This window comes from Capra hircus, chromosome 3 (assembly GCF_001704415.2).
Source record: "Capra hircus breed San Clemente chromosome 3, ASM170441v1, whole genome shotgun sequence".
NCBI classification, from domain to species: Eukaryota; Metazoa; Chordata; class Mammalia; order Artiodactyla; family Bovidae; genus Capra; species Capra hircus.
In genome coordinates, this window is record NC_030810.1 from 5,094,951 (window position 1) to 5,107,932 (window position 12,982).

The following is a 12,982-nucleotide window of genomic DNA, read 5'->3' on the forward strand; positions in this document are numbered from 1 at the left end:
GATTCGAGGAGATGCCCCGTATTATCTGAGATCACCCAAAACAGACTTCCCTCTGACTGGGTAGGAGCCACCCTACAGAAAAGTGCCCAGACCCGCTTTGGGTAGGATCTGGTGGCTCAGATGGTAAAGAATCTGCCCGCAGTGCAGGAGACCCAGGTTCGATCCCTGGATCGGGAAGATCCTCTGGAGGAGGGCACGGCAGCCCACTCCAGTATCCTTGCCTGGAGAAACCCATGGACAGAGGAGCCTGGTGGGCCACAGTCCATGGGGGTTGAAAAGAATCAGACATGACTGAAGCAACTAACACACACACACAGCACCTTACACACACACACACACACACACACACACACACAGCGACTTACATACACACACACACAGCGACTTACACATGCACACATACACACAGAGCTACTTACACACACACAGTGACACATGCAGCGCCTTACACACATACACACACAGCGACTTACACACAGCGACTTACACACACACAGTGACACACACACAGCGACTTACACACAGCTACTTACACACACAGTGACACACACAGCGACTTACACACAGTGACTTACACATGCACACATACACACAGAGCTACTTACACACAGTGACACACACGCAGCGCCTTACACACATACACACACACAGCGCCTTACACACACACACACAGCGACTTACACACATACACAGCGCCTTACACACACACACACAGCACCTTACACACACACACACAGCGACTTACACACAGCGACTTACACGCGCACACACACACACACACAGTGACTTACACACAAACACACAGTGACTTACACGCACACTCTCTCCCTCATCAGCAGCCATGAGAGGATTCCCGTGTCATCAGGCCTCTTCTCTCTGGGAAGCAGAAGGAAGCGTGCCGGTCCCACGTGCCCAGACTGACACTCCCCACCTCCTTTCAGGTGCACCAGGCTTTCTACCAGTCCCTCTTTGCCTTGGCCCACACACCCCGCTGTCTGCAGCATCTCTGCCGCTGCGCCATCCGGAAATCGTTTGGCAGAAAGTGCTTTTCCCTCGTGCCTCTGTTGCCCTTGCCGGAGTCCCTGCAAAACTACCTGCTTCTGGAGGCAGAGGGGGTTCTGCACTGAAACCCAGCAGTATGGCCCAGGACACTGTGCTCTTCTGATGGGCCTTGGATGGGACCTCCCACCCACCCAGTGCACAGACCTCACCCCGCTTCAGGTTCCACCTGGGCATGGAGATGGTAATAAAAGCCCTTTCTGCCTCTCTCAGGGTTGCTTCTGAGAATTGAAACTGTGAATGTCATAGTACATGTATCACAAAGTACCTTTCCACAGTTCAGTTCAGTTCAGTTCAGTCGCTCAGTCGTGTGACCCCATGGACTGCAGCACGCCAGGCCTCCCTGTCCATCACCAACTCCCGGAGTTTACCCAGACTCATGTCCATCGAGTCAATGATGCCATCCAACCATCTCAATCCTCTGTCGTTCCCTTCTCCTCCTGCCCTCAATCTTTCCCAGCATCAGGGTCTTTCCATATGAGTCAGCACTTCTCATCAGGTGGCCAAAGTATTGGAGTTTCAGCTTCAACATCAGTCCTTCCAATGAATACCCAGGTTGATCTCCTTTAGGATGGACTGGTTGGATCTCCTTGCAGTCCAAGGGACTCTCAAGAGTCTTCTCCAACACCGCAGTTCAAAAGCATCAGTTCTTCGGCGCTCAGCTTTCTTCACAGTCCAGCTCTCACATCCATACATGACCACATGGACTACCTTTCCACAGAGGTTGATCTAAAAGGTGTATGTATTTTTCCCAGAATTGGTCTCCCTGCCCACGATTGTTCAGCCACAGTCCTGCCGGCCCCATCCCCAAACTTCAGACCCTCTGACTTAGGATAGGAAAACATCACACCCCTCCTAGAGCTCAGCGCCCTGGGAAGACCCTGCCCCCCTAAACGTGACAGATGTCCACATGCAGAGAGGAGGACACGTGCTTCCGTAACGAGAGCCCCTGCCCAGGAGCCCGCTGGTGCTTCTGAGCGTGTCACCACCCAGAGCCCCTCAGAGGACGCTGGAGGGGTGGTGAGCAGACACTTTGATCTTGTGTGAGTCTTCTGTCCGATGGCCCCAGCAGACCCAGCTGAGCCAGCTGTGGGGGGACAGTCTAGGATGCCAGAATCAGACGCAGGCTCGTGGAGGCTGCCCTCAGCTCGGCCTGAGCATCCGTAACAGGAGGAAGCTCTAAAGCCTAGGACTGGATTAACCGTGTTTTTATATTTTTTATATTCTGGTGCTTTGACACCTGGGGCCTTTTGGACCGGGACTGCCCCCCCCCCCGCCCAGGGTTAGCCAGTTCTTAAAGACAATAAACAATGTGCCCCCAAGCATCCTTTTCAAATACAACTCAACGAGCCCAGGGCTCACACCCCTACCACCTCCCTGGATCTCCTGTCCTTATCTTCCCACCCACTGCCCCAACCAGGGCCACCCAGACACCTGGGGGCAACCCCTCTGCCTCTGAGCCCACTGCAGTTATTGAGATTAGCCACTCCTGTGCCCATGTATCCATCCCCATAGAAACTGCAAGCAAGGCTCCTGCCCACATCTCCTCCCCCCCGCCCCCACCTCCTGACCAACCCTGGTGCTACCCCATGTGGTGTGGCCCTTCTCTTGGGAACTGTGAGGAATAAATTATCTCTTCACTGGTCTGAAGATCGCTCTTCTCATCTGTTGGCCTTGCATACATGCATGCTAGGTCACTTCAGTTGTGTCCAACTCTTTGCAACCCTATGGGCTACATAGCTGGCCAGGCTCCTCTGTCCATGGGATTTTTCCGGGGAAGAATACTGGAGTGGGTTGCCATTTCCTCCTCCAGGGGATCTTTCTGATGCAGGGATCAAATCTGTGTCTCCTTCATTGCAGGCAGATTCTTTACTGAGCCACCAGGGAAGCCCTCTGTTGGCCTTACCAGACCTCAAAAGTTAAACCCCATATTTTACAACAAGGACTCTGTGAGCATCCTCTGAGGATAAGCAGTGGCTCCATTTTTTTTTTTTTCCAGTTTGAGCCAGCACACAGTGCAACTGGGATGGACCTCAGGCTGGCGGGGACACCATCCCACTGTGGCAGTCTGGAAGGGTGCTTCACATGCCAGCAGATGACTGCTGTCTAAGGTGGGATGTTGTCTGTGCCATGAGTGAAGCCCACTGTGGCGCTGAAGAGGGGACCTGGCAGGGCCACCCAGTGAGGGCGGATGTCACAAAAGGAGGAGCCAGGCTGGGTCTTGAGGGATGGTCAGGTTTCAACACAGCAGGTCCAGCCAAGGGAGGCATAGGACAGCTCACCCTCCCACACCCTGCCCTTTGAGACAGCCAGTTCACCCAACCTACATAAGCACAGCTCAAGACCTCTCCCCAAGCCTCTTCCACATAGACATTCAGGAGCCACCACTGGGTCAAAAGGAAAAGTTGAACAAAAGCTGGGGTGCAGGAAGGTGCATGCACTATGGAGGGACAGTGATTGGTCCTGAGGGGACGGGCCCCAGGCTTTCACAACTGGAGGGAGGCAGGGCTGGAGGAGCTGGGAGGCAAATCAGGAGGACCTCGAGGATTCTGAACTTCACTGTACAGGCTGTGAGGAGCCATGAAGCAGGTGAGAAGATGGTCCTAGTGAGACACTGTGTGTGTGTATGCTAAGTGACTTCAGTCCTGTCTGACTCTTGTGACCCCATGGACTGTAGCCTGCCAGGCTCCTCTGTCCATGGGATTCTCTAGGTGAGAATACTGGCAAGGGCTGCCATTCCCTCCTCCAGGGGGTCTTCCCAACCCAGGGATCGAACCCAAGCCCCTTGCATCTCCTGCATTGCAGGCGGATTTTTCACCTGCTGAGCCATGGGGAAGCCCCAGGGAGACACTGGGAAGTTTCTTTGTCCTGGAAAGGGATGCAATACACTGGAGGAGTCCACGGTGACACCCCAGACGTAGGGCTTCAGATCCAGACTGCTCCACCGAGCAAGAGGAACTGTTCCTTAACCAAAATCGGCTGCAGTTTGCTCAGCTGGGAAGTGAATGCATGCACACCTCTCGCACTGGGGTAGGACTCAGCGAGATCATGCGAGACAGCAGCAGGCTTCTCTGCTCCAAAGGGATCTTGTTAAAATGCGGATTCTGACACTGGCATCCAGAGTGGGGCCTGGATGCTGCGGGTCTGGGAACTTTAACATCGCTAACGAGCTTGGGTGACGCCCCTGCCCGTGCTTGGAGTAGGAGTGCACGGTGCAAAGCCTCAGAGCCAGAAGTGGTCAGGAGGAGGAATGCCATAATAAACGGATCCTTCTATTATTATGATTGTCTCATTGTTAGAAGGAAATAGCCTTACGCTGGAATAAAGACTGTAGAAACGGAAAAGCAAAGCGACGTTATTTATGAGAACAAATGAGGAAGGCAAACAGTAAGAAATACAGCCCCAGAGCCACTGAGGAGCCCTGTGCCCCCGGGATGTTGCAAATGAGAATCTGAGTGAACCTGCCAGCCTGACACAGCCTATTCTTCAAGCTCCCCTCTCCATCTCATCCTCCTCAGAGAACACTTTGGTTGTACTTCTGAAATGTACTAAATTTTAAATACGTTTTGGAGTCCCGCCACAAAGTAGAACTCTTTTAAAACCACCATATAGCTTTCAGGACCTTGGTTCCCTGACCAGAGATCGAACCTGCACCCTCAGCAATGAAACCATGGAGTCCCAAACCACTGGACTGCCAGGGAGTTCCCCACATTGACTTCACGTTTCTAAAACTCTGACAAATAATGACCAATTATTACATTTCAAAAACAAACTCTCCCCCCCCAAAATTACTGCTTAAAACAACCAGATTCTCACAGTGAACCCCAGACAGCTCCCTGTAACTGCCTGAAATTCCTCCACTGCCAAAGAATTCGTCTTCACTATTTCATCCCCAAGAATTTTATTGGACAGCAAGGAGATCAAACCAGTCCATCCTAAAGGAAATCAACCTTAAATATTCATTGGAAGGACTGATGCTGAAGCTGAAGCTCCAAAACTTTGGCCACCTGATGCCAAGAACTGACCCACTGGAAAAGACCCTGTTGCTGGGAAAGATTGAAGGCGGGAGGAGAAGGGGGTGACAGAGGATGAGATGGTTGGATGGCATCACTGACTCAACAGACCTGAGTTTGAGCAAACTCCTAGAGATAGTGAAGGACAGGGAAGCCTGGCATGCTGCAGCCCATGGGGTTGCAAACAGCCAGACTGGACTGAGCGACTGAACAACAACAAAGCAAAAAATAAAGTAACTGAAAAATTTGTGATATGACGACTGTGTCTAGCCCTGCCCTATGCTCCATGTGGGAGGAAGTTCTGAAATGAAGGGGACTTGCATAATTCCACACAGATAAGAGAAAGAAAAGAGGGGAGGAGAAGGACGAGACTAAGAGAAGAAAGAGAGGAAGGAGGGAGAGAGAAAAGATATTGGGGGAGAGAAGTAAGTTAGCTGAGAAAACATCTGCAACCACCTTCTGCTTTAAAGCTAGAATTATCTTGGCTATCTTCTTTTGCAGGGAAAAAAACATAGCCTGGTGTTTCTTTTATTAAAGAGTAAAAATGTTTTCCATTCTTAAACAGTTCACATAAAACATCATTACCTTTACCTCTGAGTATATTACATAAACTCAGTTCCATAAGACCTAAACTTTCTTTAATTTTAAATGTAGTGTTTAATGACGCATTCACATGGTTCAAAATTCAGAAGGTAATAAAAGAGCAGATGCTCTTACTACTAAAAAGGAAAAAGATAGCAGAGGCATATTTTCTTTCCAACTTTATTATCACTGGCTATACAACTGCCAGGGCTTCCCTAGGAGCTCAGAGGAGACCCGGGCTCAATCGCTGGGTCGGGAAGATCCCCTGGAGAAGGAAATGGCAACCCACTCCAGTATCCTTGCCTGGAGAATCCCATGGACAGAGGAGCCTGGTGGGCTACAGTCCATGGGGTCGCAAAGAGTCAGATACGACTGAGCGACTTCACTTTCATACAACTGCCATCTGACCAGAGAGTCACCCCGGTTCTAGTGACTCCAGATGTGCTGAAAACGATCCCTGATGTATGGCCATGAGTGTATGGGACAAAAACGGTGGTGGTTTGGGGGTTATCTTAATCATCAGATGGGATGGAATTCATGGATAGTTTTTCAGACTTTAATTCCTGCTAGCAATTTTCTTAATTAAGCAAAAAATAAAATAACTGAAAAAATTGTAGCAGGGGTGAAAATACAAAATGCACATGTGAGGTTCTCTGTCAACAATGGTCCTGAGAAGATTTGCCCGCCTCCAGCACGCCCATCACCTGGACAGCAGGAGAGTCACAGACACAACCCACAGGCAGGCAGGGCACACGCGGCGTGCCATGCTTAAAATTCTGAACACTGCCCTGGGCCTCTCTTTCTAGTGTACTCAAAATCCATTTAATTTTAAGTTACATAATAATCATCAATTCTGCATGTGTTGAAGAAAATCGAAACGACTCTTTGATCCCAGTAACTGTATATAAGCACCACGGTTTCCATCTTCGAAATAAACCTTATGTTTTCATGTTGATGGGGCAGGCTGTTGAACTTTGGCAAAGGACACTTAACCCTCTACAAAAACAGCGTAAAATACAGGCTTAGAGAATGAGCCTGTCTGCTCGTGACCGGTCCTGATGCGGAGGTCTGTGAGAGCTTAATCACTGCAATTGTGGATGTTATTAGCTTGCCAAGTGCTTTTCATCTCTTAAGGGCTGCCCAAGGACCAAGTGATAAACCCGGAATATTGCATCTTTTATTCCATTATTTCAAGAATAAATTATTCCTTAGTCAAATTTTCTATGTGCACTTTGGATATTCAAAAGTCCCAAAGTTTCCACTAGGATCAATACTGCATCTTATTTTTGGCTTTCAGTAGGCATTTCAAACCCCGGGGCTTGTCTTGAAATTGTCAGCATCTTTCTATTTTAAAACAAAAATTAATCTCATTAAATTGCTAAAATAAGCCTGAGGTCAGTTTCTAGGGTCAGGCGGAAGGATTCCAGTCTTGAAACTTATTTTCGTGAAGTCCTGTAGGTGGCGCCATAAGCAAACGGTCTTACCCTGCCCACCCACCGGCTCTCCCCAGAATTAAAAAGAGAAGAAAACAAGATTTTGACTCATAGGATAAAGGGGAGGAGGGTGTAGGAAAACTATAGAATCGTGCATATCATATAGAGTTATGCTGCTATAATTTTTAAAAATCCGTAATTAAAATATTGATTATGACATTGCCTACTTCCTTTGTATTAAATATGCGCATTTTATAGGCAATGTGTTTCTAAGTAAATATAATTTTAAGTTGACTCTTTTATGATGCCATAATGACAGCCCAATCCTCATTTGTGTGTTCAACGTGTACTTTAACAAAATTATACATTCACCACTGCGATGTAACTAGCTGGGTTTTCAGCCTTCATCTCATCTTCCAGAATGGTATTTCTTCAGTCCTAACACTCTGCTTAATCACTCCAATAAAAAGAGTAGATTTCTTTGTAATGCAATTTGTAAGCAATAAACATGATTGAGAATGCAGTATTCGCTGTCGACTATGTTTAATGCAGGGTTTTAATTCGGTGTGTAATTATTCATTCGGTAGCACTTTTCCCATTCACATATCTTTTCCCGGATCTGGAAAAAGTTGGAAGTTGGGAAAACATCGGGGCAACAGGACTTTCTCCCACTTTGGGCAAGCAAGAGTTTGATACAGATGTTACAGGAAAAGGCATTTTTCTTTTATCTGCTAAAAACAGGAGGTCACATTAACTCCTCGTACAGACACATAAAAATGTGATTATGGGTTCTAAACAGAACGCAGTGGGCTCCTAGTTAACACAATGAGATTTCTAGGAAGTGATGCATAAATTCTTCAAAAATGACACATTTCTCACGTTTCATTCCAATTAAATTACTGAGGCAGCTAACAGCGATGAGCACAGAGTACGGGGGTAAAATGAAGGTTTTCTTCTTGTAACTATCTCTGTGGAAGTATATTTTTATGAGAGGCAGTTAATATTAAGCTATTATTTTTCAGCTGCGCTGGAAGGGATATCTCGACCCTTTCTTGTCGAGCTCTCCCTGGAAGAGGCTGCTCCTTTGTTTCCTGGGTTTGTTAATAAGAAGAGAGGATTGCTTCGCTGGCTTCGCCCCCCCCCGCCCCGCCCCCAACCCAGATCTCTGGAGCGAAAGGGCCCAACCCGATAGGGGTCCCGGCTGTCCGTCCCCAGGGTGCCAGGGTCGGCCCGATACTGACCACAGGCCTGCGGCCGCATGACTCCAGTATGCGCGGAGCACCACTTAGAACCCGCAGCGCGGGGCCGGCGGTGAAGGGTGCCCAGAACCCCGCGCCCACCCGCGATCCTCGAACACGCGGGGCGGGTCCTCCCCCCTTGCGCCCGGTGGGCCACGTCTCCGGATGATCAGTGCCCAGCGGCCGGCCGCGCGGGAGGTTCTTAGCCTAGCGGGGCGGGCAGGGGTGTCTGGGTAAGGGGAAACCTGCCTGGGCAGCTCGCAGTGCCCCCCACCACCCAGCCCCGCCAGGAGAGCCTAGGGGCGTGGGGCCCCCGCCCCGGGATATCTGGGTTCAGGGCTGCTGCCCCGCAAGGGAGGCCGGAGGAGCGCGAGGCCGCCCGGAGGGAGGCGGGAGGGGGCGTCGGAAGACAAAAGGCTGTGAAGCTTTAAATTCAAAAAAAGATGTTTTCGAAAGCCTCGTCCTGGGGTTTGAAAGGCGCTCCGAGGACAGCGGCAGAGCGATCCCAATCAGAAATGCGATTTGAAGTCCTAATGAACTTGATTGCGTGAACATTTATAATCCCCCATGGCCCTAAATGAAATCAGATATAATCAGAAGATACAGGGAAGGGAGTGTTTACAGCCGACGCCGGGCGGCTGCGGGACGGGGAGACGCGGCCCCGGTATTGATGTCGAAAATGATGGATAACGCGGGAATGGCAAATATACTATTTGTCTAATGGCTCGGCAATTAAATTCCCCTGTAAATGACCCATGCCTCATTGCATCCTAATCTATGGAATTTTGATTGAATTCGTCAGCTCTAATTGAAAAATACTGCACTTTAATGTCTGCATTGCAGTTCCAGGACGAGAGTGGTTTTAATGAGACAGTGCCCCCCTGACCCGGGAATATTTGAGACTTTTATTCGGAATTTAAAGCCAGAAGATCGCTCAACTGAGCGCTGCGATACCCGCCGCGGTATCCACGTCCATCTATCTCCAGACGCGATTTAATAACCGCACTCGGGGATAAATGCGGCCCCCGACCCTCGCACTCACGTGGCCACCGAGGGCGCCCCATCCCGAGATAAGAGTGGAGGGGCTTTTAAGGTGGTGCCGTGGCGCGCCAGCGGATGGGGGCTTCCAGGGAGGGGCCTGTTCCCTTCCTGGCCCCCGTGCCCAGTCGCTCTCCACCCCCCACCCCCAAGCCTCGGGCCCTGTCACTGACCACAGCCTGCGAGACTTCCCTGGCCAAACCCAGGCGTCCCTCCCCGAGGAGGTGGCCCAGCTGGCTGCGACCCACGCGCACTAGGAAATGGGGGCGGCCTCCGACGCGCTTTATATGCAAATGACGACGCGAAGCCATCCCTAAGAAATTAGCTACTTGCCGAAGCATATTTACTAGATTGAAATGAATTAAAGAGAAACACTTTAAGTCGTGCAAACGAGATAATTGGGCCACATTAAAACTGGAGATGTTTGCTCCTTTCTCCACCCTCCCCCCCAAAAAAATCAAGTTGGTGCGGGGCGGTAAAAATCGCCCCCCTACACACACGCACCTGAAATGAGGCGATCAGGCTCCCGCTGCTCAGAGAACGGAAGTCTGGAAGTGCGAGGGGCTGGTCCCCGTGCGGATGCGGACCTGACGCGGCGCCCCTCGCGCCGGAGCCTGGGCAGCCCGGCTCCCTGGCTCCGGGGCCAATCCCGGCCTCCGCCCGCAGGGAGCGCGCTAGAGCCAGGTTCCCGCGGCGAGAGCAGACGCAGAGCGCGGGTCAGCCCTCCGGCCTCGGCGGGCGGCTCCGTCCCGCCCTCCAGCTTCGTCCACCTCAGTGTCCCTACTGGTGGGCTCAGGATGGGGGCTCTGGGGAGAGGCGTTTGGGTGGAAGTAAGAGTCCAAAATACTCGGCTCGCCTCTGCGTTAGTGGCCCAGTCGTGACTCTCTTGCGGCCCTATGGACTGTAGCCTTCCAGGCTCCTCTGTCCATGGGTTTCTCCAGGCTAGAAGACTGGAGCGGGTAGCCAGGCTTTCTTCCAGGGGATCTTCCCGACCCAGGGATCGAACCTGAGTCTCTCGCAGGTTGCCGTCCCCCTCCCCCAAAGAGGAATGTGTTTGAGCGTTGTTCGTTTAACTCACAGAGTTTACAGATCTTTTATTTAAAATGAAATAATATGAAACGACGAGAACTCGTCTCCCTGGGAAGGCGGTGCCCAGCGCGCCCTCCTAACGCTGAATTTGGTGATGAGCGCGCCCTGCAGAGGGACCCTCCGAGGGCCGGGGCTGTCGGCGCCTGCGTCTCTGCTTGGGTAAAGAGGAGGACGGCCTGCCGAGCCCCTCAGGGGCGGCGCTTCGGAACCTCTCTCCACACCGGGCAGGCGTCCTGGGTCCTTCCGTACAACCTGCGTCCTGACCCACTGGTGGCCTGTGCTTTGTTTTTAAATGCTCCAGAGTCTCGAGATCGGAGACTGCCCCAAGTTGAGACTGTCACTCTGAGCGCACAGGCTGGCGTGCACCCAACATCTACATCACTCCGGAGGCTGGCGGGCCGTGCTTGCAATTTGGAGACACCGTCCCACCCTATCCCCCCACCATCCTGTGCGGGCCAGGCGCCCTGCCACCATGGCTAAGTGATCTAGCTGGGGCCCTACGACGACCCGTGACAAAAGCAATCTATTAATTATCTGCGCTTTAGGGACTCAGTCAGACCGCTGGTGAGCAGAGCAGGCGTTCCCGCCCATTACGCAGATGGAAAAGCAGAGGCCGGGGTCGGCTCAGAGGTGCACCCAGATCCTTTAGGCCCAGATGTCAGAGGGTCTCTTATCCTTTCCGCTTCTAGGCCCTGCTCAGGGTGAGTCAAAGAACCAGGAGAACTTTACATGGACTTTAAAGAGAGCCGACGTGGGTTTTCTATGATCACGTCCAAAATCTGATGGTATTTCTTAATGCCTTGTGTAATCACGAAGGTCTGATTTTTACCACCCTCATTTGTGACAAAGCCTTCTCTTGTAGCCTAGACGTCTGAAATGGAAAGAAATTGAGACTTTTTCTTGTGCAACTGTAGACATGAAAAATACAGACTTCTCAGACCTTCTAATCCTGCAAAAGGGGAGCTGGCTTCAATTCCCTTGAAATCTCAGAGCCCAAAGCCCTAAAGAGATGTCATTATCCGCATGGACCGTAGGCGGCGCTCTAGATCCCTGAGCGCTCTGTACACTCGTGGTGCTTTGCGGACTAATACGTTTGAAATTTTGAAGCCTTAAGTAAAACTGGTTCCTGCCTTTTCCTGGTGAATTTATTAAATATGTGGTACTTCTTTGACTTCTGTTTGCAGATATGAAATAACCTTGTTAGGTTATTAGAATTAAATTGTCAACGCAAAATTTGCTTCCACAATAAATTACTCACTTCTTTACATGTTAAAGCATAAATTTCCAAACAAGTTACAATATGCTGAGCGCATTGAATTTCAAGGGCTTGGGCCATCTCCTAAGTTTTCTGGGGTTTTCTTGTTTCATTTTGGTTGCAGTTTAAGTGGGTGGGAGAGAAACTTGGGGACAGGGAAAATGGTAACAACCAGGAGATAAGGTGGCCCCAAGTGTCCAGGAGGAGACAGACGGCTGGAAGGGGGCCCATCTGCCCAGCCTTCACCTCTGCTGGGCTATGGGGTCGGTGACTGTCCATGGCTGCTCTGCTGTGGCCTGATCAGAACAGGCAAGGGACATGGACAGAAGCGCCCAGAAGCAGCCTTCGCATCCCCTGCAAGGGGCAGTAGCCTCAGGATGGCCCCCGCTCAGTACCTGGGTGAGAAGGAGCTACAAGAATAAATTACCCCCGAGGAGGGGGGTGGTGTGCAGGATAAACAACTTAGGGAGGTATGAACAGCCTGTCTTTAACACCCTGTTCATCGTTCAAAAACAAAACATTCTTTCAACAAACCCACATATGCAAGGAGCAACACACCCCATGAAAAATACTCTCATTTCCTGCAAAACGCAGAAATGTCCCCTAGGGAATTGAGGGGGACAGCCTTCTGAAGTTTCCTGGGTTTTTCCCACCGGGTCTCAAAGAACCACTCTCCTCTTCCCCTCCTTTCCTGTCTGGTGTTCTCCCGAAATGAAAACACAGGCTGAGGTGGGCACGGGCACTCGGGTGGGGGGAGCGGGTCTGCTCTCTACCCTGCCTCTTGGTTCCTTCTCGCTCTAAAGTTTGGCGACTGCAGACTGCACCCCGAAGGAAAATATAATTGCTGGTAGCAAACTTATGCAAATTGAGCACTCTGTTTTCAAATGATCAATGGTGGAAACGCAAAGAGATGCTTCTGTCTCAGAGGCCGGGAGATCAGCATCTGCAGTTCTCTCGTCGATCCCCACCAAGGAGGGGTTGCATATTGGGGGGTGTGAGGTGGCAGGTTGGAGAGGTTTGTTTAGAGACCTGCAAACAAGGATTGCCTCCTTCCAGTACCACTCCAGCCTTCTCAGGCAGTGGCTCGGGGCGATGAGGACACTGTGTATGTGTGTGTGTGTCGGTGTGTGTGTGTGAACCAGGAAACAGTGTAGGCTTGTGTGTGTATGTGCACCATGAGGACAGTGTGTGTGTGTGTGTGTGTTTGAACCAGGAAACAGTGCAGGCGTGTCCCAGCCTGACAAACGCAGATGACCAGGAAATTGGCTCACCCTC

General features: G+C 50.9%; 1 protein-coding gene across 2 annotated transcripts in view; it reads left to right on the plus strand.

The window, feature by feature from the left end:
• Positions 1-1,382, plus strand: part of ASB18 (ankyrin repeat and SOCS box containing 18) — a 76,657-nt gene extending 75,275 nt beyond the window's left edge. For both annotated transcript variants that reach the window (XM_018040801.1, XM_018040795.1), the window contains one exon: positions 942-1,382. In XM_018040801.1, coding sequence (XP_017896290.1) covers positions 942-1,127 — 186 coding nt within the window. In that variant the 3' untranslated portion in view covers positions 1,128-1,382. The remainder of the gene's footprint in view (positions 1-941) is intronic.